Source organism: Hippocampus bargibanti, linkage group LG10 (genome assembly GCF_051943395.1).
Source record: "Hippocampus bargibanti isolate YZ-2025 linkage group LG10, ASM5194339v1, whole genome shotgun sequence".
Lineage (NCBI taxonomy): Eukaryota > Metazoa > Chordata > Actinopteri > Syngnathiformes > Syngnathidae > Hippocampus > Hippocampus bargibanti.
In genome coordinates this window covers 23,240,950-23,255,062 of record NC_142743.1, presented here as the reverse complement: position 1 = coordinate 23,255,062, position 14,113 = coordinate 23,240,950, and the positions used below count along the sequence as shown (strand labels likewise).

At 40.1% G+C, this 14,113-nt stretch overlaps 2 protein-coding genes across 2 annotated transcripts in view; both read left to right on the top strand.

Moving 5' to 3' along the window:
• Nucleotides 1–1,214, top strand: part of LOC148892994 (complement C3-like) — a 29,348-nt gene extending 28,134 nt beyond the window's left edge. Inside the window, exon 43 of the mRNA XM_089005929.1 lies at nucleotides 970–1,214. Coding sequence (XP_088862055.1) covers nucleotides 970–1,111 — 142 coding nt within the window. The 3' untranslated portion in view covers nucleotides 1,112–1,214. The remainder of the gene's footprint in view (nucleotides 1–969) is intronic.
• Nucleotides 1,215–3,009: 1,795 nt separating this feature from the next.
• On the top strand, nucleotides 3,010–12,700 carry prkacab (protein kinase, cAMP-dependent, catalytic, alpha, genome duplicate b). Its single transcript, XM_089005930.1, has 11 exons — nucleotides 3,010–3,520; nucleotides 4,676–4,737; nucleotides 5,595–5,723; nucleotides 7,008–7,106; nucleotides 8,366–8,448; nucleotides 8,568–8,694; nucleotides 9,361–9,456; nucleotides 10,674–10,796; nucleotides 11,402–11,461; nucleotides 11,585–11,689; nucleotides 12,300–12,700. Exons 1-11 carry the CDS (start codon nucleotides 3,475–3,477, stop codon nucleotides 12,423–12,425), a joined length of 1,056 nt encoding a protein of 351 aa, XP_088862056.1. The 5' UTR covers nucleotides 3,010–3,474; the 3' UTR covers nucleotides 12,426–12,700.
• The last annotated feature ends 1,413 nt before the right edge of the window (nucleotides 12,701–14,113 follow it).

Genomic DNA, 14,113 nt, shown 5'->3' with positions numbered 1-14,113 from the left:
GTGTGAGGGCGACCTCTTTTGTTTTCATCAAGGACGTTTAGTGTGGATATCAGCGTGTGATTTTTAAAGGACAACCGACAACATTTTTTTGGTTTCCTAACTTTCATCAGAAACACGTTTTATAGCATCTAAAATACCCAAAATACGCAGGCTGATATTTTTAGTCAAGTGCAAAACACCAATAAAAATGAGTTAAAGTGTCCCAAAACTGCCACAAAATGAGCTCGGAAATGGGGAGATTCAGAAAGTCCCGCCCCCTTGTTTGTGACGTCACGCCAGGAAAATCCTTCACAAACTGCCTTGCTCCAGAATCAAAACAACGGCTTCAGATTCAGATGCTTTCTTGTTACTCATCCAGTTATGAATATGATTCAAATAGTTCTGAAGAGGAAAGCATAAATGTTTGCAATCCATTAAAGAAGTCCTCCCGTATCAATTCGAGCCGTCTGGACTCCAATGTAACGTCCCAGAAAATGCACAAGATGGCGCCCAAGCTCCGTTGGAAATGGGCTGATTTGTCTGCTAGGAATTTGTGTCAACTAGTATCAAATAGTAGCCTTGGTGCAACACACAATGATTCACTATCACATTATTTATGTTTTTTTCCTTCTAATTTCGCCATCAACACCAAGTTTTCAGACCAAACAAAGTACCCAAAATGCATTGTGTGTCGCTTTCTCAGTCAGGGGCGTTCCCTCCGTGACGTCACGTCAGGCATCGTCATCAACTCGAAAACAAGACTTCCTGAATATCCAGCACGAGTCTTAAAACGTAAAATATAGCTATATGCAGTGTCGTTTTTGTCAAATACACTCAGTAGAAGTCATTTTGAAGTGATTTTACAAAATATGGGCACAACTTTTCCGGAGACGTCGGTTGTCCTTTAAGTGTCCTTGAGAGTTTTGAAAGGCGCTTATAAATGGAATATATTATTATTATTATCATTATTATTCTTTTTATCCTCTTCAGCTTCCACTATATTCTTGGAGAGAAAACCTGGATCGAATACTGGCCGACACCTGCGGAGTGTCAAACCCCAAAACACAGACCGACTTGCTTAGGGATGGAACTTCTCATCAGGAAATATGAAGGTTTCGCGTGCGAACAATAGCCAAAGTCAAGCACATTGAATGAAAATCTCTTTTCACCATTCTCATCTTGTGTATCTTCTCTTTTTACGCTGTTGAATGTTCATTAAAATGATACTTACTAAACTCACCGCCTCTGTTTTATTTTAAATTCATGAATTTAAAAGGCAGTTTGATGAGTTGTAAAAGATCTACAAATCTAAGAGATTATTTTAAAATTAAAATTTAGGACTGTACAATGAAAGGAACAAAAAAAAGGACTTCATCTTCAATTCTCAGGGAATAGTCCTAGATGAAAAGAAGCTATTTTTAATTAAAAAAAAAAAAAGCAAAACCCTTCACTAAATCGCCATGGTGGGGTGAGGTTTAATATGGATTTGTTATTACCACAGACTGCTTAGACCACAAATGGGACAATCAGGCAAACAAAAAATGGTGTCGGTTGTCCTTGTTATAATTATGAACTAAATATCGCCGCACTGTGATCCCTCGACATCATAGGTTTGTTGTCAACAAAACTGGTCTCCCGATGACTAACACGTGAGGCTAAAAAGAAGCACAATGACACAGTCAGTGAGAGTCAGCTCACTCTCTCCCCTCCCCGACTCCATTGCTCTTCTCAATTCCATTCATAAAAATGCAGCATCACTCGTTGCTAGGCAACAGCAGGAAAAATTTGGATTCCATTTGCATCGTTCCTACAACCGATTTCTTAGGCAACATAGGCTTAGTGATGCTGATGAGGTGATACCAAAGCAAATGGGGCAAACAGGCCAGTCGTAGACCCCATACTAAGGCAGGACAATAGAAGTAATCAGTGTCGCCGCAGGGAGTAGTCCTCTGCTCCCCCCCAACCTGAGAGCAGGGACCAATCATAGCAGAGTCTGGCACTGCCACCTCTGGACAGTAGATATATATCTATATAGAGCTACCAGCAAAATTTTCGTTTTTCTGACTCAGCTTCTTGGATGAGTAGCGAAACACCTTCAAAGAAGTACAAATGACGGCTGAAGAAACCTTCTCATCGATGGACCACTCCTGTACGGCTGCGAGCTTACGCAGACAAAAAAATGTAAACAACAATTTTATACCAAAATAACAAGGCGGTGAAATTAGTTTGCACAATGATAATATGCTTCCATTTCAATCGTACGTTGTTTATCTGTCTGAGCTGCTTCCAATCTCCGTTCCCTCAGATCCTCATCCTCCCTTCACCTCTATGCCCCCTGCCCGTCTCACCACGATGGGATGCAGAGCTTTCAGCCACTCACTTCCACCCAACATCCGTAATATTGACTCCCTCCCTATTTTCAAGTCCCACCTCAAAACCTATCTGTTTAAAATTGCTTTCAATGTGTAGTTCAATCTGCTATTTTATTAGTTAGCATTTTACTTATGGGTTTTATTGTTGTGTGCTTTGTTTTTTAATTGTAAAATGTCCTTGGGTGTTTTGAAAGGCGCTTGAAATTAAATGTATTATTATTAATTGCAGAAAAAGCCGCGTTCTCTCGTTGTGTGTCCCTCCCCGCGTCCTGCCAAGCTAGCCACGCATGCACGCGCTGCGCGTACGTTCCATTCTGACCAACATTTCTAAAAATAGTTCTTGGTTGACGTCACTGTACGAGTCGCTTCGAGTGAGAGGTTGGGGGGGGGGGTGGATACGACGGATCGATTTGAAGCTCGTCTCCATCTTTAGAGTGATTCAAACGTGCGATACAAACAGCAGTGAAACAACAGCATGCAAACATTGTCACGGTCCTGCCACGCCAGGACAGCGACGGAGGAAAATATCGATGACGTTGCCCCTCTTCCACCCACCAGCCCACCTTGGTTTAGTGACGAATGTCGAAGACCAATCACAGTTCGGAGTCTGACGTCGCCGTCGACGATTAACCAATGGCATCCGAGATTTAGCTAGAGTGGGCGGGACATTCTCTGGACCGTAGTTCCGTCATCTTGCTCATCTCCGGGGCTACTGAAAGGGGGGCCAATGTTGATTTGGGTGAATTCTCATCGATATGGTGGACAGTGGATTTGAAAAAGCCTCAGGTTGCTAAGAGCGAACGCTTTGGACTGTCAATCCGTACTGTTTTTTTCCCCCACGTCATTTCCATTTATTAATTTATTGATGTTTTGGGAAGCCTGTGTTGACGGTTGGAAAGCCGGAGAGGGGGGCCTCGCTTGAGGCAGAGAAGACTGGCTCCTCTGCAACCCGGGATTGTCGCTTCAAATCGGCTTGGTGAGCGAGCCTCGCGGCATCGGCAGCGGACAGCCCGTTCAAGATCAACACCTTGTTCGGATTTAGGAAAATACGCTCTCGTAGTCCTAATCGACCTGCTTGGCAGGAGCCCGAGAGCGACTGATCGCCCGTCGACAGCTTGTCATCATGGGCAACGCTCCCACGGCTCGGAAGGGAAGCGAGATGGAAAGTGGTGAGTAGAGCAAAAACAGTACGTTTTACACCTGAGCATCACCTGCATGGCCGTTGCCATCCTCTTCATATGAGGCCTTATGTTAAAAATAGATGCACAGAACGTCTGTGGAAGCTCTTAGTGGTACAGGAGTGGTCCATCGATGAAAAGGTTTCTTCAGCCGCCATCTGTACTTCTTTGAAGGTGTCGGATGTTTCGCTTCTCATCTAAGAAGCTTCGTCAGCAAACTTAAATGTTGCTGGTAGCTCTGCTTCTATATATTTATCCCTACTGTCCAGGCATGGCAATGCCGGACTCTGGGGACCTATCATAGCAGAGTCCGGCACCGCCATGTCTGGACAGTAGGGATATAAATATATGTATATATAGGGCCGAAACTACCAGTAAGACTTTAGTTCGCTGAAGAAGCATCTTGGATAAGAAGCGAAACGTCCGACACCTTCAAAGAAGTACTGCAGATGACGGCTGAAGAAACCTTTTCATCGATGGATGCACAGAAGAAATATTCAAAACGAAGCTAACACAATTTGTGACGCTACAAAAGGTAAATTTACATTAAACCGTGACTGTAAAGTGTACTTGAGAGTTATGAAAGGCGCTTAGTGGCTTTTAGCAGACAACGCAATGCGAACATTGCATTGTGTACCATGACGACAAACGACAACTCGAGGAAAATCTACAGCCAGGGATATTTATCGGAAATTAAGCAAAGTAGCATTTGTGGTAGGTACGATGTACGTTTACGTTTTGTAGCGTCATAAATTTTGTTAGCTTCTTTTGAATCTTGTGGGGCTGAGGTTCTGTGCATCTACTTTGGAAAACGATACGCAATGCACGACCTTATAACACTCGGGAAAGGCTGGAAGCATGAAGCAGGCTTCTGATTGGCTGCTGTGCCGTGTATGCAAATTACCAAAATGAACCGAAGTTCCGAAGATTTCGAAGTCAGAATAAATAATAATAATAATATTATGTCTGCCATTATTAGACATTATTTCAGACACTGTTGTAAGATATCAATACAAATACGTAAAACTGCATCAGCTGAGTATTTTTATGCTTTAAATAATGTTAATATTAAAATATCAAGGCTTTATATTTTCCCTGTTTAAAAATAAATACATAATCAAGCATTGCGGGTGTTGTTTCCAACAGTTAAGGAGTTCCTTGCTAAAGCTAAAGAGGACTTCCTCAAGAAATGGGAGAGCCCTGAACAGGTGAGACAAACTGCCATACAGTAAGTATACTATGTCTGTGTAAGTATACTATCTTATCAAATAGCTCAGTGGTTCAAAATCATGAAAAACGTGCTATCAAGACCCAAAAAAAGAAGTCAAGGGGGATGTATGAGGTCCCATATGACTAATAATAATAATAATAATAATGCATTTGATTTCTATGTGCCTTTCAAAACTCTCAAGGTCACTTTAGAGTCACAGGATATGTTTTTCTGTGGGTGAGCAGCGGCAGCCACACACGCCAGCGTTCACTCAAGCCGGAAGTAACTCAAATACGTAGATAGAAAGCTAGCTAATATATAGCTAATAGCTAGCCAGATAGAATGCTAATAGTTAACTAGTTATATCGATATATATAGCGAAGATATCGACAGATATGCAAATAGATAATTACATGCAAACAGGGTAGCAAATATTGCTAGCTATATCGATATTTTTTCGAGCCAGATATCGATAAAACAGACTTTAGCTAGCTAGCTATATATAGCTGGATAGCCAGATTGCAATAGATAATAGCAATAGTCTGTAGCGAGCCAGATAGCTAGCCAGCTAGCTAGCTATATAGATAGCTGGATAGCCAGATAATAATAATAATGTCTGTCTCACGTCAGGCATCGTCATCAACTGGAAAACAAGACTTCCTGAATATTTAGCGCCAGTCTGAAAACGTAAAATATCGCTATAATCTTTGTCAAATGCGCTCAGTAGAAGTCATTTGAAGCCATTTTACAAATTATAGACGCAACTTGTCCAGAGGCGTCGGTTGTCCTTTAAAATGCTTTTGTCAAAGAAAGCAAATCAAACTGACACTTTTATTTTTGTTTTTGTTTTTCCAGAACACTGCTTGCCTGGAGCAGTTTGAGAGGTTGAAAACTTTGGGCACGGGCTCATTTGGTCGCGTTATGCTGGTGAGGCATCGAGAAACGGGACAGCATTACGCCATGAAGATCCTCAACAAGCAGAAGGTCAGTCCGGGCCAGTGGTCAGCGTCCACGCTCTGCCACAATGGCAATTTTTGAAAGTGGTGTTGTTATCTTTGGATGCTCGCAGAAAACATTACTGAGGAACTGTAATGTTATTCGTGTTTGTCGGTATGGCAAAACCTGAGATGTGGGATGAGTTTCCTAAGGCGAGGATTGTGAGGATTGGCACTTTAAAGTCTGAATTCTGACATAAAAGTGAGAATCCAGCCACCTATTAGCTAGCTAGCTAGCTAGCTGGCTATCTGTTAGTTGGTTATCTATCCAACTGGAAAGCTATCTATTCGCTAACTAGCTGGTTAGCTGGCTATTAGTAATCTCTTCGCTAGCTAGCTCGCTGGCTGGCTATCTATTAGCTATCTAATAGCTAGCTAGCTAGCTAGGTTTTTATTTATTTGAGTTATTCCGGGTTGAGTGAACGCTGGCGCATGTGGCTGCCGCTGCTCACCCACAGAAAAACTGATCCAGTGACTGTAAAGTGATCTTGAGTGTTTTGAAAGGCGCTTACAAATGAAATGTATTATTATTTATTATTTATTATTTATTATTTATTATTTATTATTTATTATTTATTATTTATTATTTATTATATATATATATAAATTTTTTTAATGTTTATTATTATTTATTATTTATTATTTATTATTTATTATTATTATTATTATTCGTTATTATTATTATTTATTATTTATTATTTATTATTTATTATTTATTATTTATTATTTATTGGTCCTAATCCCCTTCCATACATTCGAGGATTTTGACAGGCGCTTATGAATGAAATGGATTATTATTATTATTATTATTATTATTATTATTTATTATTATTATTATTATTATTATTAGCCTTTTAATCACTCTCTCTGTAATGACATTTATTTTTCGCATGGTGGCGAAGTGGAGCAAATGAGGCCTCATGATGCATTTGCCAAAAAAGCAAACCATTTGGATGGAAAGCCTCATTGCTTCATGATGCCTCATTTGGCCATCACGACTCTCATTTTTATCACGTCTGTAACGGATTATTTCTTTTATTTTGAGTATTTCCATTATTTTATGATCAGCATTTTAAAGTTTCAGAGCTGCATCTTCACATTAATAATCAGCCACACTTTTTGTATTTATATTTTATATATATTATATATGTTTTATTTATATGTCCGTGTTTGCGACACAGATGTGTCATTATAGTTCATGAAACAAGTGAAATATCAGCCATGTTCCACAATGAGGCCATTTTAATTCTCACTTTCTTTCTCTTCATTTTAGGTGGTGAAGCTGAAGCAGATCGAGCACACTCTGAATGAGAAAAGAATCCTTCAGGCTGTCAACTTTCCTTTTCTTGTGCGGTTAGAGTACTCGTTCAAGGTAAGACCATTTTCATTGTTTCTACACAGTTGTGGATGATTGCATGTTGACCTCTACCTGGTCCCCAGCTGGCTGTTATCCACTTAAAGGACAACCGACACCATATTTTTGTTTCCAACTGACATCATAAAAACGTTTTATAGCATCTCAAATACCCAAAACACGCAGGCTGATATTTTTAGTCAAATGAAAAACACCAATAATAATGACTTAAAGTGTCCCAAAACGACTTCAAAATGACCTCGTAGATGACAAGTTTCTGAAGGTCCCGCCCCCTTGTTCGCCAGGACGTCTTGCATTGCTGGAGAATCAAAACAATGGCTTCAGATTGGGAGAAGATGCTTTCTTGTTACTCATCCAGTTATGAATATGATTCAAAAAGTTCTGAAGAGGAAAGCACAAATGTTTGCAATCGATTAAAGAAGTCATTCCGTATCAATTCGAGGCATCTGGACTGAAATGTAGCGCCCAGAAAATGCACAAGATGGCGCCCAAGCTCCGTTGAAAACGGGCTGATTTGTTTGCTGGCAATTTGTGTCAACTAGTATCAAATAGTAGTCTTGGTGCAACACACAACGATTCACCAACGCTTTATTTATGTAGTTTTCCTTGTTTTCATCAACACCAAGTTTTCAGACCAAACAAAGTACCCAAAATGCATTGTATGCCGGTTTCTCGGTCAGGGGCGTTCCCTCCGTGACGTCACGTAGGGGATCGTCATCAACTCGAAAACAAGACTTCCTGAATATTCCGCGCGAGTCTTGAAATATAGCTATATGCGGTGGAATCTTTGTCAAAAGTCATTTGAAGTGATTTTACAAATTATGGACACAACTTGTCCATAGGTGTCGGTTGTCCTTTCAAGGTCTTCATTTTCTCCATTATTGCTGGAATGTATTTTAATATGGTTCAAGGCTTTTATACAATTTTCTTTCGTTAAGATTTTAACCTCAAAATTTTAACCTTAAAAGGATGATAGACTTACAGGGTAAATCTAAAAATAAAGTACAGATTTGAAAATTGATTTATACAATCACGAAACAAACATTCACAAGAAGTGAAATATTCTTTTTAATTGCTTTTAAAGACCTTCACCTTCGTTAGGGTTTAAATGAAAATATATGAAAACAACTGTGTTGTTGGATGTCAAGTTTTTGGACCTTTTTTCTCATGACATACAAAAGTACTATTGTTTTTTTTATGTGATAACCAAAAAAAATATGAATTTCTATATCAATTTAATTGTACTTTCTTAACAGGATAACACAAACCTTTATATGGTCATGGAGTATGTGCCAGGTGGAGAGATGTTTTCCCATCTACGGAGAATTGGCAGATTTAGGTTAGTATGCAGTTGACATGAAGTATTTCTTTTTTTTTGGGGGGGGGGGGGGGTGCGCATTTATGACAATTGTTGTTTTATACATTTGTACTCGTGTGCGTGTTGACCTATGTTTGCAGTGAGCCTCATGCTCGGTTCTACGCCGCTCAAATTGTTCTGACCTTTGAGTACCTGCATGCTTTGGACCTGATCTACAGAGATTTAAAACCGGAAAACCTTCTCATTGATCAACAGGGCTACATACAGGTACATTTTATGAAGGAATACAACAGTAATAATCATAATCATAATAATAATCAACCCGGAAGCTAGCTAGCTAATAGCTAGTTAATAGCTGGCTATCTACATTGCTATTGAGACAGATAGCGAATAGATAGCTAGCTAGATAACCAACAAAATAGTTAGCTAGCAAGTAGACAGTAAATAGATAGCTAGCCAACTAGTTAGTTAGATAGCTAATAGACAGAAAATAGATAGCTAGCTAAATAGCCAGATAGTTAGTTAGATAGCTAATAGACTGCAAATAGCGAGCTAGCGAGATAGGTAAATAGCTAATGGACAGCAAAAAGATAGCTAGCTAGATAGCCTCTCTAAAGCCATTGCTTTGATTCTGGAGCAAGGCAGTTTGTGAAGGAGTATCCTGGCGGGACGTCACGAACAAGGGGGCGGGACTTTCTGAAACTCTGCATCTCCAAGGTCATTTTGAAGTTGTTTTAGCACACTTTAAGTCATTTTTATTGGTATTTTGCATTTGACTAAAAATATCAGCCTGCGTGTTTTGGGTATTTTACATGCTATTAAACGTTTTTCTGATGTCAGTTAGTAAACAAAAAAAATGGTATCGGTTGTCCTTTAATGGATGGACAGATGCACCTACTCAGAATTAAGTCAGTGATCTTTTTGCCCTCAAAGGTGACAGATTTTGGCTTTGCCAAACGTGTCAAGGGCAGGACCTGGACACTCTGTGGAACCCCAGAATATCTGGCCCCTGAAATCATTCTGAGCAAGGTAAACCACTTTTTTAATATATTTTTATTTTTATATCAACTAATGCTGGTACTTTGGTTGACATTCAACATTTTATTCTCAATCAATGTCATTAGCTGTAAAAATACATTAAGCCACAAAACAGACTACAGTGGGGCCTCGGTTTACGAACACCTTGCCTTACGACATTTTCGGTTTACGAACGTTAAATTGATGACAATTAAACCTTGGATGAAGCATTACTTTTCGGGATACACATGGAGCGCCGCCCCACCATGGCTGGCGGAATAATCTTCGACGGAAGAACACCAAAGCACACGACCGAACATCTATCTGAATGCACACGTCGATCGTCTGCAAGGATTTTTTTACAGATACTTTTGCTGTTACGGGACCGAAAAAGACCCCACCTCAGGCTCGTGTTCAGCCAAAGAACACACAAAACAAAATTACAGTCGAGGAGAAGAAGGAGATCATTGAGAAACACGAACGAGGTGTGCGTTTGTCTGATTTAGCGGCCCAGTACGGATATGCTTAGTCCACCATTGCTACCATCCTTCGCAACAGAAAAGCTATTAAAGGTGCGTGTGTTGCACGGCAAATTCACTCTGATATCAGCAACCTGGAAGTTCGCCGTTTACTGATGATTTTAAAGCGAGCAACGGATCATTACTCGTCATGGTGAGACAGCCAGTTCTGACAGTAAAGCTGCCGAAGCCTAGAAGGGATCATTCCTCGAAATGGTGAAAGAAGAATGCTACGTACCTCAGCAAGTATTTAATGCAGATGAGACCGGCCTTTTTTGGAAAAAGATGCCTAACCGGAAGTCTGAACCCCATTCCATCAAGCCATCAACAACCATCACAAAGGTAAATAAAACGACTTTATTATACGGTGCAGTGTGTTTCTTTCATTACAATACTGTAGCACATTTATTATACGTAGAATAAGGTATATTGTTTGTAGTTTCAAGGCTTATTTAGTTGAAAATTATATTTTATGGAGACTTGGGAACGGATTATTCTCATTTTAATGGTTTCCTATGGGAAATTACTTTTTGGGATACACACTTTTCGCCTTACACACTCTGTCTGGAAACCAATTAAGTTCGTAAGCCAAGGCCCCACTGTACTTGGGTCACTCAGGTCGTATAGTTCCTTTTACTGAGACAAGCTGCTTTATTACTACTCTTAATGTGTTTTTGAGATGCCTCATGACTATGTTTTCATCCTAATTAGGGATATAACAAGGCAGTGGACTGGTGGGCGCTGGGCGTACTGGTCTATGAGATGGCAGCAGGGTACCCGCCTTTCTTTGCTGACCAGCCTATTCAGATCTATGAGAAGATTGTATCCGGGAAGGTAAGATTCACTCACTGACTGACAGTTATGTATTCCAAACTGTATGTTGCAGTTTTGTCTCTTGTGGGGGGGAAACTGTTTGACAGCATGCTGATAACATTTGAGTAAATATACCAACATATTTCATTTGACCTTGAATTTCTGGTCAGATTTTAGGCCCGTTGGGAAACTTTATTGATAGTTCAAAGGCAGAGTGTAGACTGCAAGGTTAAAATATCCCATCAATCAAGCGCCACAAATAACCCGCACAAGCCATCTGTACAATTTGAAGAGAACATACATAAATAAAACGACTTTATTATACTGTACGTTTTATTTCTTTAATTACAATACCATAGCACATTTTTATACATAAAATAAGGTATATTGTGTGTAGTTTTAATGCTAATTTAGTTGAAAATTATGTTTTATGGGGACGTAGGAACGGATTATTCTCGTTTTAATGGTTTTCTAGGGGAAATTAAGGTTTGGAATACACACTTTTCTCCTTACACACACTTTCTGGGAACCAATTAAGTTCGTAAGCCAAGGTATCACTGTATTGGTCAAGTCAAAAAAATTGATGACGGATGGAGACTAGCAAGTATCTCTGTTTTCTGGCTTAGGTGCGTTTCCCGTCTCACTTCAGCTCCGACCTGAAGGATCTCCTGAGGAACCTGCTACAGGTTAAAAAAAAAAAAAAAAACAACAACATTGCAGCTATTTGAATGAGCATTTTCCATTTGGTTTGGTGTGCCAAGTTTAATCGCCGAATGGTAATGGAGGAAATGCTTTGGTCTGATTCACAGGTTGATCTCACGAAACGCTACGGAAACCTCAAGAACGGCGTCAATGACATTAAGGGACACAAGTGGTTTTCGACAACGGACTGGATTGCCATTTACCAGAAAAAAGTAGCACTGTTTTTCTGTCTTTTGCGTTGTTTGTCGTCTTGAAGGCAAATTGTCCTTTTTTTTTGTCCATCATCACCAGAACCTCATCCTTTCACCACATCACCTCCGTCCGTCCTCCAAGAGCTCTGACTGACTACCGGTCAAATATAGAATCAACTTTAAAATTCTTCTTCATACATTTCAAGCTATCCAGAACCTTGATCCCCAACATACCTATCTGACCTTCTTCAAATTTCTATTCCCTCTCAGTCCCTCAGATTGTCTTCCTCCCGACACCTCTGTGTGCCCCCTTGCCCGTCTCAGCACGATGGGGGACAGAGCTTTCAGCTGCTCTGCTCACTTCCTCCCAACATTCGTAACATGGATTCTCTTCCCACCTTCAAATCCCATCTCAAAAGCCACCTATTTAAAATGGCATTTTCTGTGTAGCTCTTTCTCTTGTTTCTATTTATATCTGTATTTTATTTGTGATTGTATTTTATTCATTATAGTACCTATGCTTGTCTATTATGGGTTAAGTTATTTATATTGTATGCTTGTCTGTGACTGTAAAGTGTACTTGAGAGCTTTGAAAGGCGCTTAAAATGAAATGTATTTTTATTATCAACAGGTGGAAGCTCCATTCGTCCCCAAGTTTAAAGGGCCGGGCGACACCAGCAACTTTGACGACTACGAAGAGGAAGAAATCCGCATTTCCTTCAATGAGAAATGTGCCAAGGAGTTTTCTGAGTTCTAGAGTAAGTGCGTGAGTGAATGACAGATGGATTCGATAAAGGAACTGAGGGCAATCTGAGCTAGGCTGATCGAGTTGGAGATGTAAGGGGGAAGCGTTAGCGTCTCCTGTCGCAATCACAAGCACCAGCCACAAAAAGAAGGAAAGCCAATCGAGCCAAGAGAATGATAACCAGCAGTACGTCTGTGTAAGCTCTCAGTCGTACAGGAATGGTCCATCGATGAAAAGGTTTCTTCAGCCGTCATCTGTACAAATTTGAAGGTGTCGGACGTTTCGCTTCCCATCCAAGAAGCTTCGTCAGCAAACTAAAGTCTTACTGGTAGTATCGGCCCTATATATATATCCCTAGAGTCCGGCACCACCATATCTGGACAGTAGGGATATATATATATATATATATATATAGTGCTGATACTACCAGTAAGACTTTAGTTTGCTGACGAAGCTTCTTAGATGGGAAGCGAAACGTCCGACACCTTCAAATTTGTACAGATGACGGCTGAAGAAACCTTTTCATCGATGGACCAGCAGCGTTGCCTTTTTTTTCTCTTCTACTTTCTTTATGATTTTGTCTCATGTTTGGATTATAGTCTGTCATGAAGGTGAGCTTCAGATTCACGTCAAGGGGAAACCCTCTTGTTGACGGTTTCCTCCCTGCTGGTATGATTGCAACTTTCCCGTGTGCAGCCCAGAGAGAGAGAGAGAGAGGGCAAAGTTCATTTGGTAGAATCAACAGACTGGAATTGGGTCAGCTGAAATATGTGCTGAATTTTCGCATTCATATCTGTACGTCTGTGTGAGCTCTCAGTCGTACAGGAGTGGTCCATCGATGAAAAGGTTTCTTCAGCCGTCATCTGTACTTCTTTGAAGGTGTCGGACGTTTCACTTCTTATCCAAGATGCTTCGTCAGCAAACTAAAGTCTTATTGGTATTATTATTATTATTATTTTAAAGGTTTTCGTGTGTCTCTGTGATCTGGTATCACACCAATGTTAAGACATGGCGAAGGGAATGGACAATTCAATTTCTATGACGTTACAAAATGGTATCTCAGGTTTGACTCGGTTGGGCAAATTGGATCAACGTTATTCACGTTGGAAATGGAAATTTCTGATCCCAATTCAAAGGAAAATAAAAGGGATTTTTTTTTTCAATATTTGATTTGTGTCTTCCACATGTTTGCCCTTCCATTTGATTTTGTGGACTGGACAAAAGCTTGTAGTGTCTGTGCTTGGATCTCATCTGCTCTGCATGTTATTATTGCCCTAAAAGGGTCCATCTGAGGCAGACTATTTGATCTGTCATTGGTCTTATCTGTGTGATTTTTTTTTAAGTTTTTCAATATCCCCAGTGCTCAACTCTTTTTCAAATGTGCTTTATTCCATGTGGTCATGGTCTTAAAAAAAAATCTGATCATATCAACAACCCAAGAAAAGGGATAGCATCTGCAGCTAGTCGTTGGAACGGCTAAAATGGTTCTTAGTACACTGTATCCTCTTGATAAAAAGGTTTCTTCAGCCGTCATCTGTACTAGGTGTCGGACGTTTCGCTTTTCATCCAAGAGGCTTCGTCAGCGAACTAAAGTTTTGCTGGTAGTTTTGGCCCTATATATATATATATATCCCTACTGTCCAGAGGTGGTGGTGCCAGACCTCTGCTATGATAGGTCCCTGCTCTCAGGTTGGGGGGAG

Bases quoted from the DNA above. Each gene is read 5' to 3' on its own strand.
- prkacab (XM_089005930.1), top strand. From the start codon at position 3,475: ATGGGCAACGCTCCCACGGCTCGGAAGGGAAGCGAGATGGAAAGTG. The intron at 8,695-9,360 runs GTACATTTTATG...TTGCCCTCAAAG, and splicing joins ATCAACAGGGCTACATACAG to GTGACAGATTTTGGCTTTGC. The intron at 9,457-10,673 runs GTAAACCACTTT...CATCCTAATTAG, and splicing joins CTGAAATCATTCTGAGCAAG to GGATATAACAAGGCAGTGGA.